Consider the following 12,494-nt stretch of genomic DNA (forward strand, 5'->3'; position numbering starts at 1 on the left):
GGGGGGGGGGGGGGATGTATGGGTGAGCTTTTCCAAGGTGCCCTATATGTCATCATTAAATGAACTATCAGACCTACCTGTCATATAATTACACACTTAGTAGTAAAGAGGCTGTTGCTTCTTGCACCTTCTCCAGTTTTACTTTGTAATTCTTTTTACATACTTTTTACTTTACATTTTTTTTACAACAGCACCTTCTTTTTGTTTAATGCCACAGATTAAAAATAATATTCAGGACTGGTCAGGTACACAGTGTGAAGAATCAAAACTTGTTGTGCAATCCTGTAAGTTTGAAATTTTAGTGTGTGTGTGTGTGTGTGTGTGTGTGTGTGTGTGTGTGTGTGTGTGTGTGTGTGTGTGTGTTCTGCTTCAGTTAGAGGTCGCATCTAGATTAGCTGACCAGCTACATGCTCTGGTGGCCCGTGTGGAACAGTTTGAGATCCAGCAAAACCAGGCCGACCACAATCGGACAGATCAACTGAAACACTCTGAGACCAAACTCAGTAAAAGAATAACCTCAGTGGAGAGCAGCCTTCATCAGGAGCTGCATCTGCTCAAACAGGAAAACCACAAAGGTGGGTGATCGCTGTTGTTAATCTGAATCCGATTGAGCGTACATTTCACTTGCTGAAGACAAAACTGACGGGAAAATGCCGCAAGAACAAGCAGGAACTAAAGACAGTTGCAGTACAGGCCTGGCAGAGCATCACCAGGGATGAAACCCAGCGTCTGGTGATGGCTATGCGTTCCAGACTTTAGGCTGTAATTGACTGCAAAGGATTTGCAACCAAGTATTAAAAAGTGAGAGTTTGATTTATGATTGTTAATCTGTCCTATTACTTTTGGTCCCTTACAAAGTGGGAGGCACATATACAAACTGTTGTAATTCCTACACCGTTCACCTGATTTGGATGTAAATACCCTGAAATTAAAGCTGAAAGTCTGCAGTTAAAGCACATCTTGTTTCTTGTCATTTCAAATCCATTGTGGTGGTGTATAGAGCCAAAAAGATTAGAATTGTGTCGATGTCCCAATATTTATGGACCTGACTGTACGTCAAGGAAAAAATGCACATGCAAGAACGCTTCACAAAAGAGTCAGAAACAGAGAGAGAGGCTGTTCATAATTAGTCATAAATTGAAGTCACCTGACTACTTGACTAATATGGTTAATTAACTTTGCCCACAAAGGAGATGCATAATGTCCCAGTTAAGTTGACAGTGGTCAGTGCCTTGGTGGTGACATCTTAAATTAAGCATGAGAAGTGAGCTTTATTTGAACTATTCTGGTAGTAAGGGCAGCAAAGCTCACATACACAGGAGGCAACATGCCTGATTCAGAAGCCTTTTAACTCACCCATGTAGTTTCATCAAATATTTACATTTGTATACATTTTATTCTTAGTGTTGACAACCACCACATGAAGTGGGTTTGTGTATTTCTCTTAGTTAGGTGGAATTATTTTAATTATTTAAAGGTGAAACTTGACTATGCAACCTGATCAGAGGTAGTACGTTGATTACATTTACAATTAGGGCATTTAGCTTACATATTACATATCGAAGAGACATGGTCAGCTGAGCCAATCAAGCCCCTCTCTCTCTTTATGTGACACAGAAAATTACCAGCAACTCATTTAATTGCAAATACAGTATTTTTTAAAAAACAGATTAAATTAGATGGACATGAGTTACAGTTGCGTTCATGTAGCCACCTCAAAGCCAATAAGCCATAGGACATGATATATGAATACATAGCTATCCAGGTAACCCAACTCTGCATCAAGCTGCTGTAGACATCCATCCCCATCCCAACGCTGTGCCAATTGAAAGCTCATTTCCCAGGAGCCCAGGCACAATACCTCAAACCTTCCTCTCTTTCTGTCCACCTCTCTCAGTCTCCAGCTCTTATTAAAGTGTAGACAAATAAAAAAGTGGCAAACCCCTCCCTCTGTAAATAAGAGCAGGGTTAAATTACTCTATGAATCACCACTCAGGCACCTCAACTCAGTGCTAGAGCTCTATCAATTCATCCATCCATCACTCTACTTTAAGTATAAGATGAAAAGATGGAAGGAGAGTAATACAGCAGAGAAAAGCAATGCATAATTGATGAGTGTCGTAAATATTAGTGGCAAGACAGGCGGGGAGGCTGAAAGAGATGGAGAGAGATTTAATATCCCATCTTGTACAAGAAAGTTTATCGCTCCACCTCACAGTTCACAGTCACTGAAAATTACTTCTTAGAGTGCATGCAATATTGATTGAGCAATTTTAGGCAGCATGATGTTCTTAACTACCCAATGAAGTCACGATAAACAGATATCACCAGGATATCAGAGACAGGCAAAAAACAGCAGTATTCAGGGAATAATTTCACCTCAAATGCATTATGTCTGGTGATGCTCTGCTCACCCTGCCCAACCTTCTCTTTTGGACAGGGTTCCTGTCTGTGCACGATGCCATTGAGTCCCTGAGGCAGATAGGTGACATCAAATCCCGCCTTGACAAGGAGAAGCTTCAGAAGGATATCAGGCACATCTGCAGCAAGGTGGCAGAGCTCAATGACTGAAGAGGAGCCCCTTGTTACTGTCGCAAAGAAGCAATGGCTTGAGTCACATATTTTAAACCTAAAAAGCATGCCAGAATGTCAGTGATCGTGTTAATTGGTTACTGGCTATCTTTATTCACATCTTATTTTGAGTCCACAGTTATTTAGACTATGGCAATAAATAATTTATCACTGTTTGAAAGAGTAATAACCTTGAGATTTGAAGTGACAAATCTTTTGTGAAATGTGAGGCAACTTGATTACATAAATCAGATACTTTGGTGAAAGAGATTTAAAGCCATTCATTTTTGCCAATGTCAATGACAAGTGTATTTAATTTTGTTATATTTAAAAAAAGAATTTTAAAAGTCTACCATTTTACTTGAATTTTTTTTTTTTAACCTTCAAACAAAGAATTCAGCCATGATTGTAATTTCTGAGATGAGAACACTATTGTATTAATTATATTGACACACACACCACATTTATATAAAATGAACAGACCAGTTTCAGTGCTTAAGATTTGGTTGAAGTGTGTGCGTGTGTGTCTGTCCGCACTGAGATCGCACATACAACTGGACCCATCAGCTAAATATTTTTGTGCACCTTTATGACTGTGTGTTCAAGGACCTCTCGTGGATGTAGTGATTGACATTTTTTGAAAACCCTACTTTATTTACTCAGCCTACCATAAAGCCTAGACTTTAGTCTTTCAGCAGTACATGCCATTTTGTGATATGTGCTGTGACATAGCAAACGGTGTTCCTGGGAATCAGCTAGGTTAAAAACAAGGGTTATCTAGTCTGTTGCAGGCCGTATTTTGGTCTTTGTCGTGGCTCAAAAACTGACATGCATAGAAAAGTTTGGTTTCATCTTGAGCCAGAGCATCTACAAATTAATTCCTTAACCAATATGTTATGATCCACTAAAATAAATAAATAAATCCAGATAAAACCCTGCTTTGTTACTTTCGCCGCAATCTTGACTGTAAGGGAGCCGGGAGGCTTCTTCGCATGCCTACTCTGTTTTGTGTAAATGTCACCTTTTTATTGCATTATCCCACTTCTATTGCCACTGTTGATTGACACTTCCCCACAGAAATCTGCATTAGATTGTTTTAAACCAGTTTATTACCCTACTGATCTAGTCTACAAGTGCTCTAGGCTATATCCTAAAATCTAAAGGCAAATCACCAATTGTGAATATATAATAATATGTGTTGAATGATCTTTCCAGCATGGGGCGCTATAAGCCAGTTGTTGTTGTTGTTGACTGGAGATTCCCGCAACTGTTAAGTAGGCGACTGTATTTAAGTAAGCAAAGAAAAACCGGAAACATAACTTGTCCCGGACGTTTATGGCGAACTTATCTGTTCACTAGTTAACTCTCACCACCCTCACGGATTATAGACAAACATGTCACAAGAAAGTAGAGACTAGCCCTAAACAGCATAGGGCATGAAATATGATAATCGAAACTATAAATGAAACCTACTGAACCGAAAGCACATTTCACCGAGCTGACAGAAAACGACTCCTCACTGACGGTAAGGTTTAAATGTTTTAACCTTAAAGGGCCTTGTATTTTGCTAGATGCATAGAGAAAGTCAACAAAATAACTAACAAGTCATAAACAGTCGAAGAAAGATAATGTTTAGGCTGTAACAGGCTGAGACGTGTAGTACTCCTGTGTTCCGAGTTTTTATTTGACAGGTTTTTATAATGACCTATTTAATGAAACAGACCCACAAATGAGGTTATATAAGTTATCATCTAGGCCAGTGGTTCACATAAACATAAAAAATGTAAGTTACAAAATGAACACACTGCAAATTCCGACACACATAAATCTGATTTTAAACGATTTTAATAAAGTAGAAGATAGAAAATTAAAGTGAGGAGAATGGCAGTAGAAGTTTGGGTAAACATAGGCCTGTAGATTTCCATTTGCACAACTGACCTAATGAGAAACATGCAGTTAATGATATTTCAACTTGGCTTTATAGTTACTAGAAGTGAGGGTGTAACTTGTTCTTCTTCCAAGGGGGTGGTTGACAAGTTTGAGAACCAGTGGGCTATGGGTAAACAAATGGCTCTGTGGTGTTTACCTGCTTCTGTTAAGAAAAAGCTGATTGCTCTAAAACCTGCTTTAACGTTTCTGATTTAATTTCTCAGACAGCTGCAGATCTTTGCTGGACTTGAACAATCAGCCACATTTCTGGATCAGGATGTCAGTGCAGTTTTCTGGCTGGGAGGTGGTGGATGATGGTGCTTGTTTTCCTGGTGTGGAGCTCGGGGCGTCCCAGACACCCCAAAAGCGGGGCGTCTACAAAATGTACCATGGGACCAGCGTTGCCAGCGCACGGCTCATCATTACCAATGGCTTTAAACAGTCATCAGGTGGCATGCTGGGAAAGGGTGTGTATGTCAGTCGTGATAAGAAAAAGGCGTATCATTATCCTCCAAAGAGTCCGATTAAGGACCGCGTGGTCCTTGAGCTACTTGTGCGTGTCGGCCGTGTCAAGCGTATTGACAAGGACGGCCATCTTATGCAGTACACCTGGAGCGCACATGGCTACAACACTGCCTGGGTTCCCCCCAATTGTGGCATGAAAGCTGTGCCCAGCGGCCTAGAGGAGGACTGTGTGTTTGACCCCAAAAGAGTGAAGGTGGTGGCCATTGCAAAGGCACCAGACAACACCATACTGACAGAGCTTCAACAGCTCCTGTCCTCATCCAAAAGACCCAGAGGAGGAGGTAATGGTGCTGCAGATGTGTGTTCACTGTGTAAGAGAAAGACCCAGCAGGGTTCTCAACACATCAAGCAACAGTGCTGGGAGTGTGGGAAAAACATCTGCATTCTCATGTCTAAGCACTTCTGTCCTGTAAAACCCTGACACGAGTGAGGGAAGAAGATCCATGGTTTTGTATGTGCTGGAGGTGGGGTGGAGGGTAAATTAAGTTGATATAGATTACAAGAATTCTGCATCTTTCATAAAGCAATATCTGTAATTGATGCAACCTGTATTTAGTACTCTACAAAATGTTATTCATGAATTGACACAAGCTTATAGTAAATTATTAAATGTACTGTAATGTTTATGTCCTCTTTATACTGCAATATCTTTATATTATTCTCTGCTCAGCATGCGTCAAAAATCTACTGTTTAAATAAAGGAATGGACAGGGTGTGTTCTGGCCTTGGGTGTTTGGTGATTGGCCGAATCAGAGTGTCCATCCAATTAGGCGCTCTGTGATTGGCTTCCTGCTTTCCACAGAGCAAATTCCATATATGGTTATCCTTAAGGCCTCTTACCCCTGTCCCATATTACAGCCTTGCCCTCTTGAAAATTCAGTAGAAAGTTACACAACATTTTGTCATAAAATGAAACAATCATGAAATTGAACAAAGCTAATCAAATAAAATACACATGTAAAGTATATATTGATCCCTTTGATATTTTTTGTTTGTCAAATTTGTCAAAGTAAATCATTTCTGCTTTTAAAACTAAAATGTAATTTTAAATTTTTTCACATCAGTAATCATCATCACTTGTTCACTAGTTCTTATTCTGCTTAAAACATTAATAATAATTTTTTAAAGTAATTTTAATACACTGAACAAAATTAGAAACACAACACTTTTGTTTTTCCCCCCGTTCATCATGAGCTGAACTCAAAGATCTAAGACTTTCTCTATGTACACAAAAGGCCTATTTCTCTCATATTGTTCACAAATCTGTCAAATCTGTGTTAGTGAGCACTTCTCATTTGCTTAGAGTGGAATGTTTGTCCACTCCTCTTTAGAGGCTGTGCAAAGTTGCAGTCAGGTCGAGCCCCCGATGAGGACGACAAGCATGAAGATGAGCTTCCCTGAGACGTTCCTGACAGTTTGTGCAGAAATACTTTGGTTATGCAAACTGATTGTTGCAGTAGCTGTCCGGGTGGCTGGTCTCAGACAATCTTGCAGGTGAAGATGCTGGATGTGGAGGTCCTGGGCTGCTGTGGTTCCACGTGGTCTGCGGTTGTGAGGCTGGTTGGATGTACTGCCAAATTCTCTGAAACGCTTTTGGAGAAAGCTTATGGGAGAGAAATGAACATTCAATTCACGTGGAACAGCTCTGGTGGACATTCCTGCAGTCAGCATGCCAATTGCACGCTCCCTCAAAACTTGCGACATCTGTGGCATTGTGCTGTGTGATGGAACTGCACATTTTAGAGTGGCCTTTTATTGTGGCCAGCCTAAGGCACACCTGTGCAATACCCATGCTGTCTGATCAGCATCTTGATATGCCACACCTGTGAGGTGGATGGATTATCTTGGCAAAGTAGAAGTGCCCACTTACACAGATTTTGACAGATTTGTGAACAATATTTGAGAGAAATAGGCCTTTTGTGTACATAGAGCAAGTCTTAGATCTTTGAGTTCAGCTCATGATGAATGAGGGCAAAAACAAAAGTATTGCGTTTATAATTTTGTTCAGTGTACAATCAGGCATTTTAAAACAGGTTACTTCCATTATATCTGATGACGCAGTTGTGGTCAACTGCCTCCCAGGTGTTAGGTGAACAAACTGCTTATGTGTGCATTCTGGTGTCCTGTTCTCTGACTGACACAGCTACTGACCTTTAAAGTTCCCGTTTTGTAGCTCGCCACCCTAGCTATTACAGATTCCTGGATTCTCAAGAAGAGGAACATACAGTATTTCTTAACTATATTAATATTTCTTCTGACACTTTCTTGTCAGATCTTGCTGAAATCACATCAGTACATTCAAACCTCTTTAAACTTCAGGAATGCACATCATTTTTATTTTTGCTGATTCAGCTATGCATTTAAGCAATTACACTCAGGGATCACACTTGTTATATATTGAAAAGTAAGAGCAAGAGGAAAATATATTCCGTCTTACAATACTGAACAATATATAAAAAGTGCAATGACATGACTTTTGTTTGGCACTATAAAAATAAAACTGAATTAAATTTAGTCGAATGATTATGCAACAGTTTTATAATGATTGACTGCTGTGCGTTTTAGCAACCAGAGATATGGTTCACCCATACATGTACACAAACAAAGTTAGGTCAGGACTAAATTTAATTTTATAACAAGGCTAAAAGAGCTTAAATTCGGAGGTTGTCACGTGTCTTTTAAGGGATTATTTGCAAATATTAATTTCTTCTAAGACTAAAGATACTGTTGAGGATTGATAGTAGAAGTATCGACTGGGCACTGAAGTCAAGCCAGCAACCACTTCGATAACAGGCAAGCCAGCCCGCGCGCTGTTCTTTCGATGCGTGTTTTTCTAGGCATTACGGTAACATCGCGTCGTAGCACATTTCAAAATAAAAGTGAGCTTCTGTGTGAACATAATGCAATTGATGTGGCAGAAACGATTGAATAAATAAATAAATGCTTAAGACACCACAAGTATCTAAAGAAAATATTACATTCTCACAGAAAGCTTACTACATTCAGCCAAGATTCAAACACATGTAAAAAGAAAACTTCCTACTTTTCGAAGTGGAGGCTGGCTTGACTGCAGTGACTGGGCCCGTACATGGACTGAACTCAGGACCGTGACGTTAGCAGCACGACGCTCTAACAAACTGAGCCAACTCACAATCTTAAATAGCAACACTTAAACGAAAGTGAAAGTTACTGAACTAACAGAGACTACTAATCCTCACTGACGGTAAGGTTTAAATGTTTTAACCTCAAAGGAAGTTGTATTTAACTAAATTTAAATAGAAAGTCAACAAAAATAACCATCAGGAAACGGTAGAAAGTAGAATTATAATGTTTTCACAAAGTGGGGGATTGCCCTGATGTGATTAATAAAGAAACACTAACCGAATAAGAGTGCACTGAAACTAGCAAGGTTAGCAAAGTTTATTAAGTGACCAATAGAAGAAACAAGGCCAGTTGATGTGTGTAGCACCTCGCAAAATCAAGGCCATTCAGAGTGCATTAAATAAAATACAACTGGGCCAGGCTATAACATAATGCCACATTTCTAAATTAATTTCTTACAGAGCTGCAGATCGTTGTGGGACTTGAACAGTCAGCCACATTTCTGGATCAGGATGTCTGTTCGATTCTCTGGCTGGGAGGTGGTGGACGATGGTGCTTGTTTCCCTGGTGTGGAGCTCGGGGCGTCCCAGAAACCCCAAAATCGGGGCGTCTACAAAATGTACCATGGAACCAGCGTTGCCAGCGCACGGCTCATCATTGCTAATGGCTTTAAACAGTCATCAGGTGGCTTGCTAGGAAAGGGCGTGTATGTCAGTCGTGATAAGAAGAAGGCAGAACGTTATCCTTTGTTCAGTCTCCCTTCAAACCGTGTGATCTTTGAGCTTTGTGTGCGTGTTGGCCGTGTAAAACGTATTGACAAGGACAACCATCCTCTGCAGCTCACCTGGAGCGCGCATGGCTACAACACTGCCTGGGTTCCCCCCAATTGTGGCTTGGCAGCCGTGCCCAGCGGCCTAGAGGAAGATTGTGTGTTTGACCCCAAAAGGGTGAAGCTGGTGGGCATTGCAGCGGCACCAGACAACACCATACTGACCGAGCTTCAGAAGCTTCTGTCAGAAACATCCAAAAGACGTGGAGGAAGAGGTGATGGAAATGTGTGTGCACTGTGTAAGAGAAAGACCCAAGAGGGTTCTCCACACATCAAGCAACAGTGCTGGGAGTGTGGGAAAAACATCTGCATTCTCATGTCTAAGCATTTCTGTCCAGCCAAACCCCGACACAGGCAAGGGAAGAAGAGACCTTGAAAAACGGAGTGGAGTTGTGGTTCTGAAAGAATCCACGTCCATATGGGCTTTGTATGTGCTGGGGGCGGAGTGGAGGTGAAACTAAACTGATTTAAATTACAGGATTTCTGCATCTTACATAAAGCAATACAAGTAACTGATGCAACATGTGCTGGACATGTTTAGGAACCTCTGGAAGTGATCTACAAAATCTTATTCATGAATTAACAACAGCTTATAGTAAACCATAACATGTACTAAAATGATCATTTTTCTATTTCTACTGCACTTGCTTGACATTATTATCTGATCAGCATGCATTATGATCACAAGCAATGAAGATGAGACACTACATGTAAAGCAAAATGTCTTTATGAATTATTGTACTGAAATGATTTAAATTTACTATACACAGCATCATGTAACGGAACTAAAGCCAATAAATGTCATTGTTATATTAACAGACCCATATTGTCCAGTTTGATATTATTGCATATTTAGTAAGACTGAGAAAAGCTCAGTTAGTACAGATGCCTACAGCCTTCAGATAAATCCATAGCATTGTGATTTCATACGACGTTGTTGCAAAATTCATGATGGTGAAGAGTAGAAAGAGTTGAATGAAACAGTTATTTAGGCAAAATTGTTTACCAATTAACATAATGTTCTATCTAACTATTTGACCCAAGTAGCATCCCTCAAAGTTGACATTAGCCTGCAACCTTCAGCCGAGGCCTATGTAAAGTTTTTGTGGGTTGTGCATGAAAAAAAAAGCATTTTATTGTCATCCTACAACATTAGGCTACTTTAAAATGCAACGAGATGGTGTAACTTCTTAAATGCACACACATGTGCCTCAATGTTCTGGTGTGTTTCCAGTAAACAGATTTTCTAACCCATCTACCACTCGTTTCTGTAGCTCAGATTATGCAGACTAGGCCCTTCATCACCAAACACCAAGTAACTAAATTAGGATACATTTGTGAGTCATTAGCAAACTGTTAGTTAAACATTAAACTGTTGGTTACTTTTAAATTAAACTTCTTCTGGGTGATCTCTAGTATAAGTGAATTTTTGATCTGTTAGCTGGTCGCATGTCGGATTTATTGCCATGAACCCCAAAATCGGGGCGTCTACAAAATGTACCATGGGACCAGCGTTGCCAGCGCACAGCTCATCATTGCCACTGGCTTTAAACAGTCATCAGGTGGTTTGCTGGGAAGGGGCGTGTATGTCAGTTGTGAAAAGAAGAAGGCAGAATGTTATCCATTATTAAGTCTCCCTTCAAACATGTGCGTGTTGGCCGTGTCAAGTGTATTGACAAGGTCAACCATCCTCTGCAGCACTCCTGGCACGCACATGGCTACAACACTGCTTGGGTTCCCTCCAGTTGTGGCATGGCAATCGTGCCAAGGGGCCTAAGAGGATTGTGTGTTTAACCCCCAAAAGAGTGAAGGTGGTGGGCGTTGCAAAGGCACCAAACAACACCATACAGACAGAGCTTCAGAAGCTTCTATCAAAAAAATCCAAAAGACCTGGAGGAAGAGGAGGTCATGGTCCTGCTAATGTGTGTTCAGTGTGTAAGAGAAAGACCCAGCAGGGTTCTCCACACATCAAGCAACAGTGCTTGGGAGTGTGGGAAAAACATCTGCATTCTCAAGTCTAAGCATTTATGTCCAGCCAAATCCCGACACGGGTAAGGGAAGAAGAGAACTTGAAAAACAGAGTGGAGTTGTAATGCTGAGAGGATCCACTTCTATGTGGGCTATATAGTATATGCTTGGGATGGAGTGGAGGGGAAACTAAACTGATTTAAATTACAGTAATTCTACACCTTCCATAAAGTAATACCTGTAACTGATCCAACATGTTTAAATGGTTAGTGCTGGGAATGTTTTAGGAATCTCTGTAAGTGATCTACAAAATCTTACTCATGAATTGACAACAGCTTATAGTAAACAATTAAATTGCTGCTATAACAATCATTTCTCTATTACTACTGCATTAGCTTATCAGATATTATTATCTGATCAGCATGCATTATGATCACAAGCAATCAAGATGAGACGCCACAGTAAAAGCAAAATTACTTTTTTTCTGTGACAGTGAGTGTCAGTTATTTTATGAATTATTTGACTCAAATGATTTAAATTGTATGTACAGTGCATCATGTAACAGAAATAAAGCCAATAAATGTAATTTTTATATTATCAGACCCATAATGTCCAATTTGATATGATTGCATATTTAGTGAAGAGACTCAGAAAAGCTCAGTTAGTACGGATGCCTTCAGCCTTCAGATAAACCCATAGTTCCGTGATTTCATGCTTTTGCTGTTGCGAAATTCAGGATGGTGAAGAGTAGAAAGCGCTGAATGAACCAATTATTTTGGCAGGTTCAAAACTGTCATGCAAAAAAGATGAGGGAATATGTTCACAATCAAAGCTGTGATGAAAACTAAGCAGCCATGTCACTAACTGTGACTATATTCAGTTTCCTATGCATGTGCTACAGCGAGACAGACCCACTGGCTGCAGTCTGAAGTGTAGCTCAAGATATGAGGAAAGGCTGGAATATCAAATCAACTTTTTTTCAGCCTAATAACATAACATAATAACAACAGCCTAACATAGAAAGGGTTTCCCACTTTATATGACACAAACGTGTGTAGTTTGATTTCTAAGGGCAGAACAATGGGAGTAAAGAAATGTAATGGCCTTGTTATCTGGGACCACTAACTTACTGTATCTGCTATAAAAAAAAAGGGAAAAAAGATTCAAAACGGGGCATCAAGATCAGGTGGGAAAGCAGTACCCGCCATAAAGCATGTCAGCTAATATTAAGCTTTAGCAGTGGTCTACAAAAACCCAAACAAAGTTACAATTGATCAACACAGTGAACTAGCCTCAGTCTTCTAATTCATGCAGCTCTCATGAAATGTTACAGTACAAAATTCAGTTTTATAACAAGTTTAAAAAATAGGCTAAATTGGGAGGTAGAATTGTCATTTATCTTTAAAAGGTAGCCTATTAGTTGCCAAAATTCATTGTCAGCTTCTGGGACTCAAGGTTTTTTTCTTCAGGACAGGTCAAGAAAATATTCTCTTGGCCCGTACGGGGATCGAACCCGCGACCTTGGCGTTATTAGCACCACGCTCTAACCAACTGAGCTAACCGGCCATGG

The 12,494-nt window shown here is 40.1% G+C and overlaps 3 protein-coding genes, 1 non-coding gene and 1 pseudogene across 5 annotated transcripts in view; 4 read left to right on the top strand and 1 right to left on the bottom strand.

Moving 5' to 3' along the window:
• Positions 1 to 2,921, top strand: part of fam81b (family with sequence similarity 81 member B) — a 14,358-nt gene extending 11,437 nt beyond the window's left edge. Inside the window, exons 7-8 of the mRNA XM_046035007.1 lie at positions 374 to 575; positions 2,441 to 2,921. Coding sequence (XP_045890963.1) covers positions 374 to 575; positions 2,441 to 2,571 — 333 coding nt within the window. The 3' untranslated portion in view covers positions 2,572 to 2,921. The remainder of the gene's footprint in view (positions 1 to 373; positions 576 to 2,440) is intronic.
• A 950-nt stretch (positions 2,922 to 3,871) lies between these two features.
• Positions 3,872 to 5,992, top strand: LOC123959910. 2 transcript variants are annotated; one of them, XM_046034245.1, is made up of 2 exons: positions 3,872 to 4,096; positions 4,729 to 5,992. In XM_046034245.1, exon 2 carries the CDS (start codon positions 4,778 to 4,780, stop codon positions 5,444 to 5,446), a length of 669 nt encoding a protein of 222 aa, XP_045890201.1. In that variant the 5' UTR covers positions 3,872 to 4,096; positions 4,729 to 4,777; the 3' UTR covers positions 5,447 to 5,992. The 2 variants fall into 2 exon arrangements, with proteins under 2 accessions (XP_045890201.1, XP_045890200.1); XM_046034244.1 differs by having other exon boundaries at positions 3,873 to 4,096; positions 4,725 to 5,992.
• A 2,097-nt stretch (positions 5,993 to 8,089) lies between these two features.
• LOC123959908 lies at positions 8,090 to 9,776 on the top strand. The gene is made up of 2 exons (XM_046034242.1): positions 8,090 to 8,248; positions 8,589 to 9,776. Exon 2 carries the CDS (start codon positions 8,640 to 8,642, stop codon positions 9,330 to 9,332), a length of 693 nt encoding a protein of 230 aa, XP_045890198.1. The 5' UTR covers positions 8,090 to 8,248; positions 8,589 to 8,639; the 3' UTR covers positions 9,333 to 9,776.
• Positions 9,375 to 11,011, top strand: LOC123960322 (annotated as a pseudogene).
• A 1,405-nt stretch (positions 11,012 to 12,416) lies between these two features.
• trnai-aau lies at positions 12,417 to 12,490 on the bottom strand. The gene has a single exon. It is a non-coding gene; the product is annotated as a tRNA-Ile (tRNA).
• Between the last annotated feature and the right edge of the window lie 4 nt (positions 12,491 to 12,494).

This window comes from Micropterus dolomieu, linkage group LG21 (assembly GCF_021292245.1).
Source record: "Micropterus dolomieu isolate WLL.071019.BEF.003 ecotype Adirondacks linkage group LG21, ASM2129224v1, whole genome shotgun sequence".
In the NCBI taxonomy this organism is placed as follows: domain Eukaryota; kingdom Metazoa; phylum Chordata; class Actinopteri; order Centrarchiformes; family Centrarchidae; genus Micropterus; species Micropterus dolomieu.

Excerpts from the sequence above, each read along its gene's own strand:
- LOC123959910 (XM_046034245.1), top strand. The coding sequence starts at position 4,778 with ATGTCAGTGCAGTTTTCTGGCTGGGAGGTGGTGGATGATGGTGCTTGT.
- LOC123959908 (XM_046034242.1), top strand. The coding sequence starts at position 8,640 with ATGTCTGTTCGATTCTCTGGCTGGGAGGTGGTGGACGATGGTGCTTGT.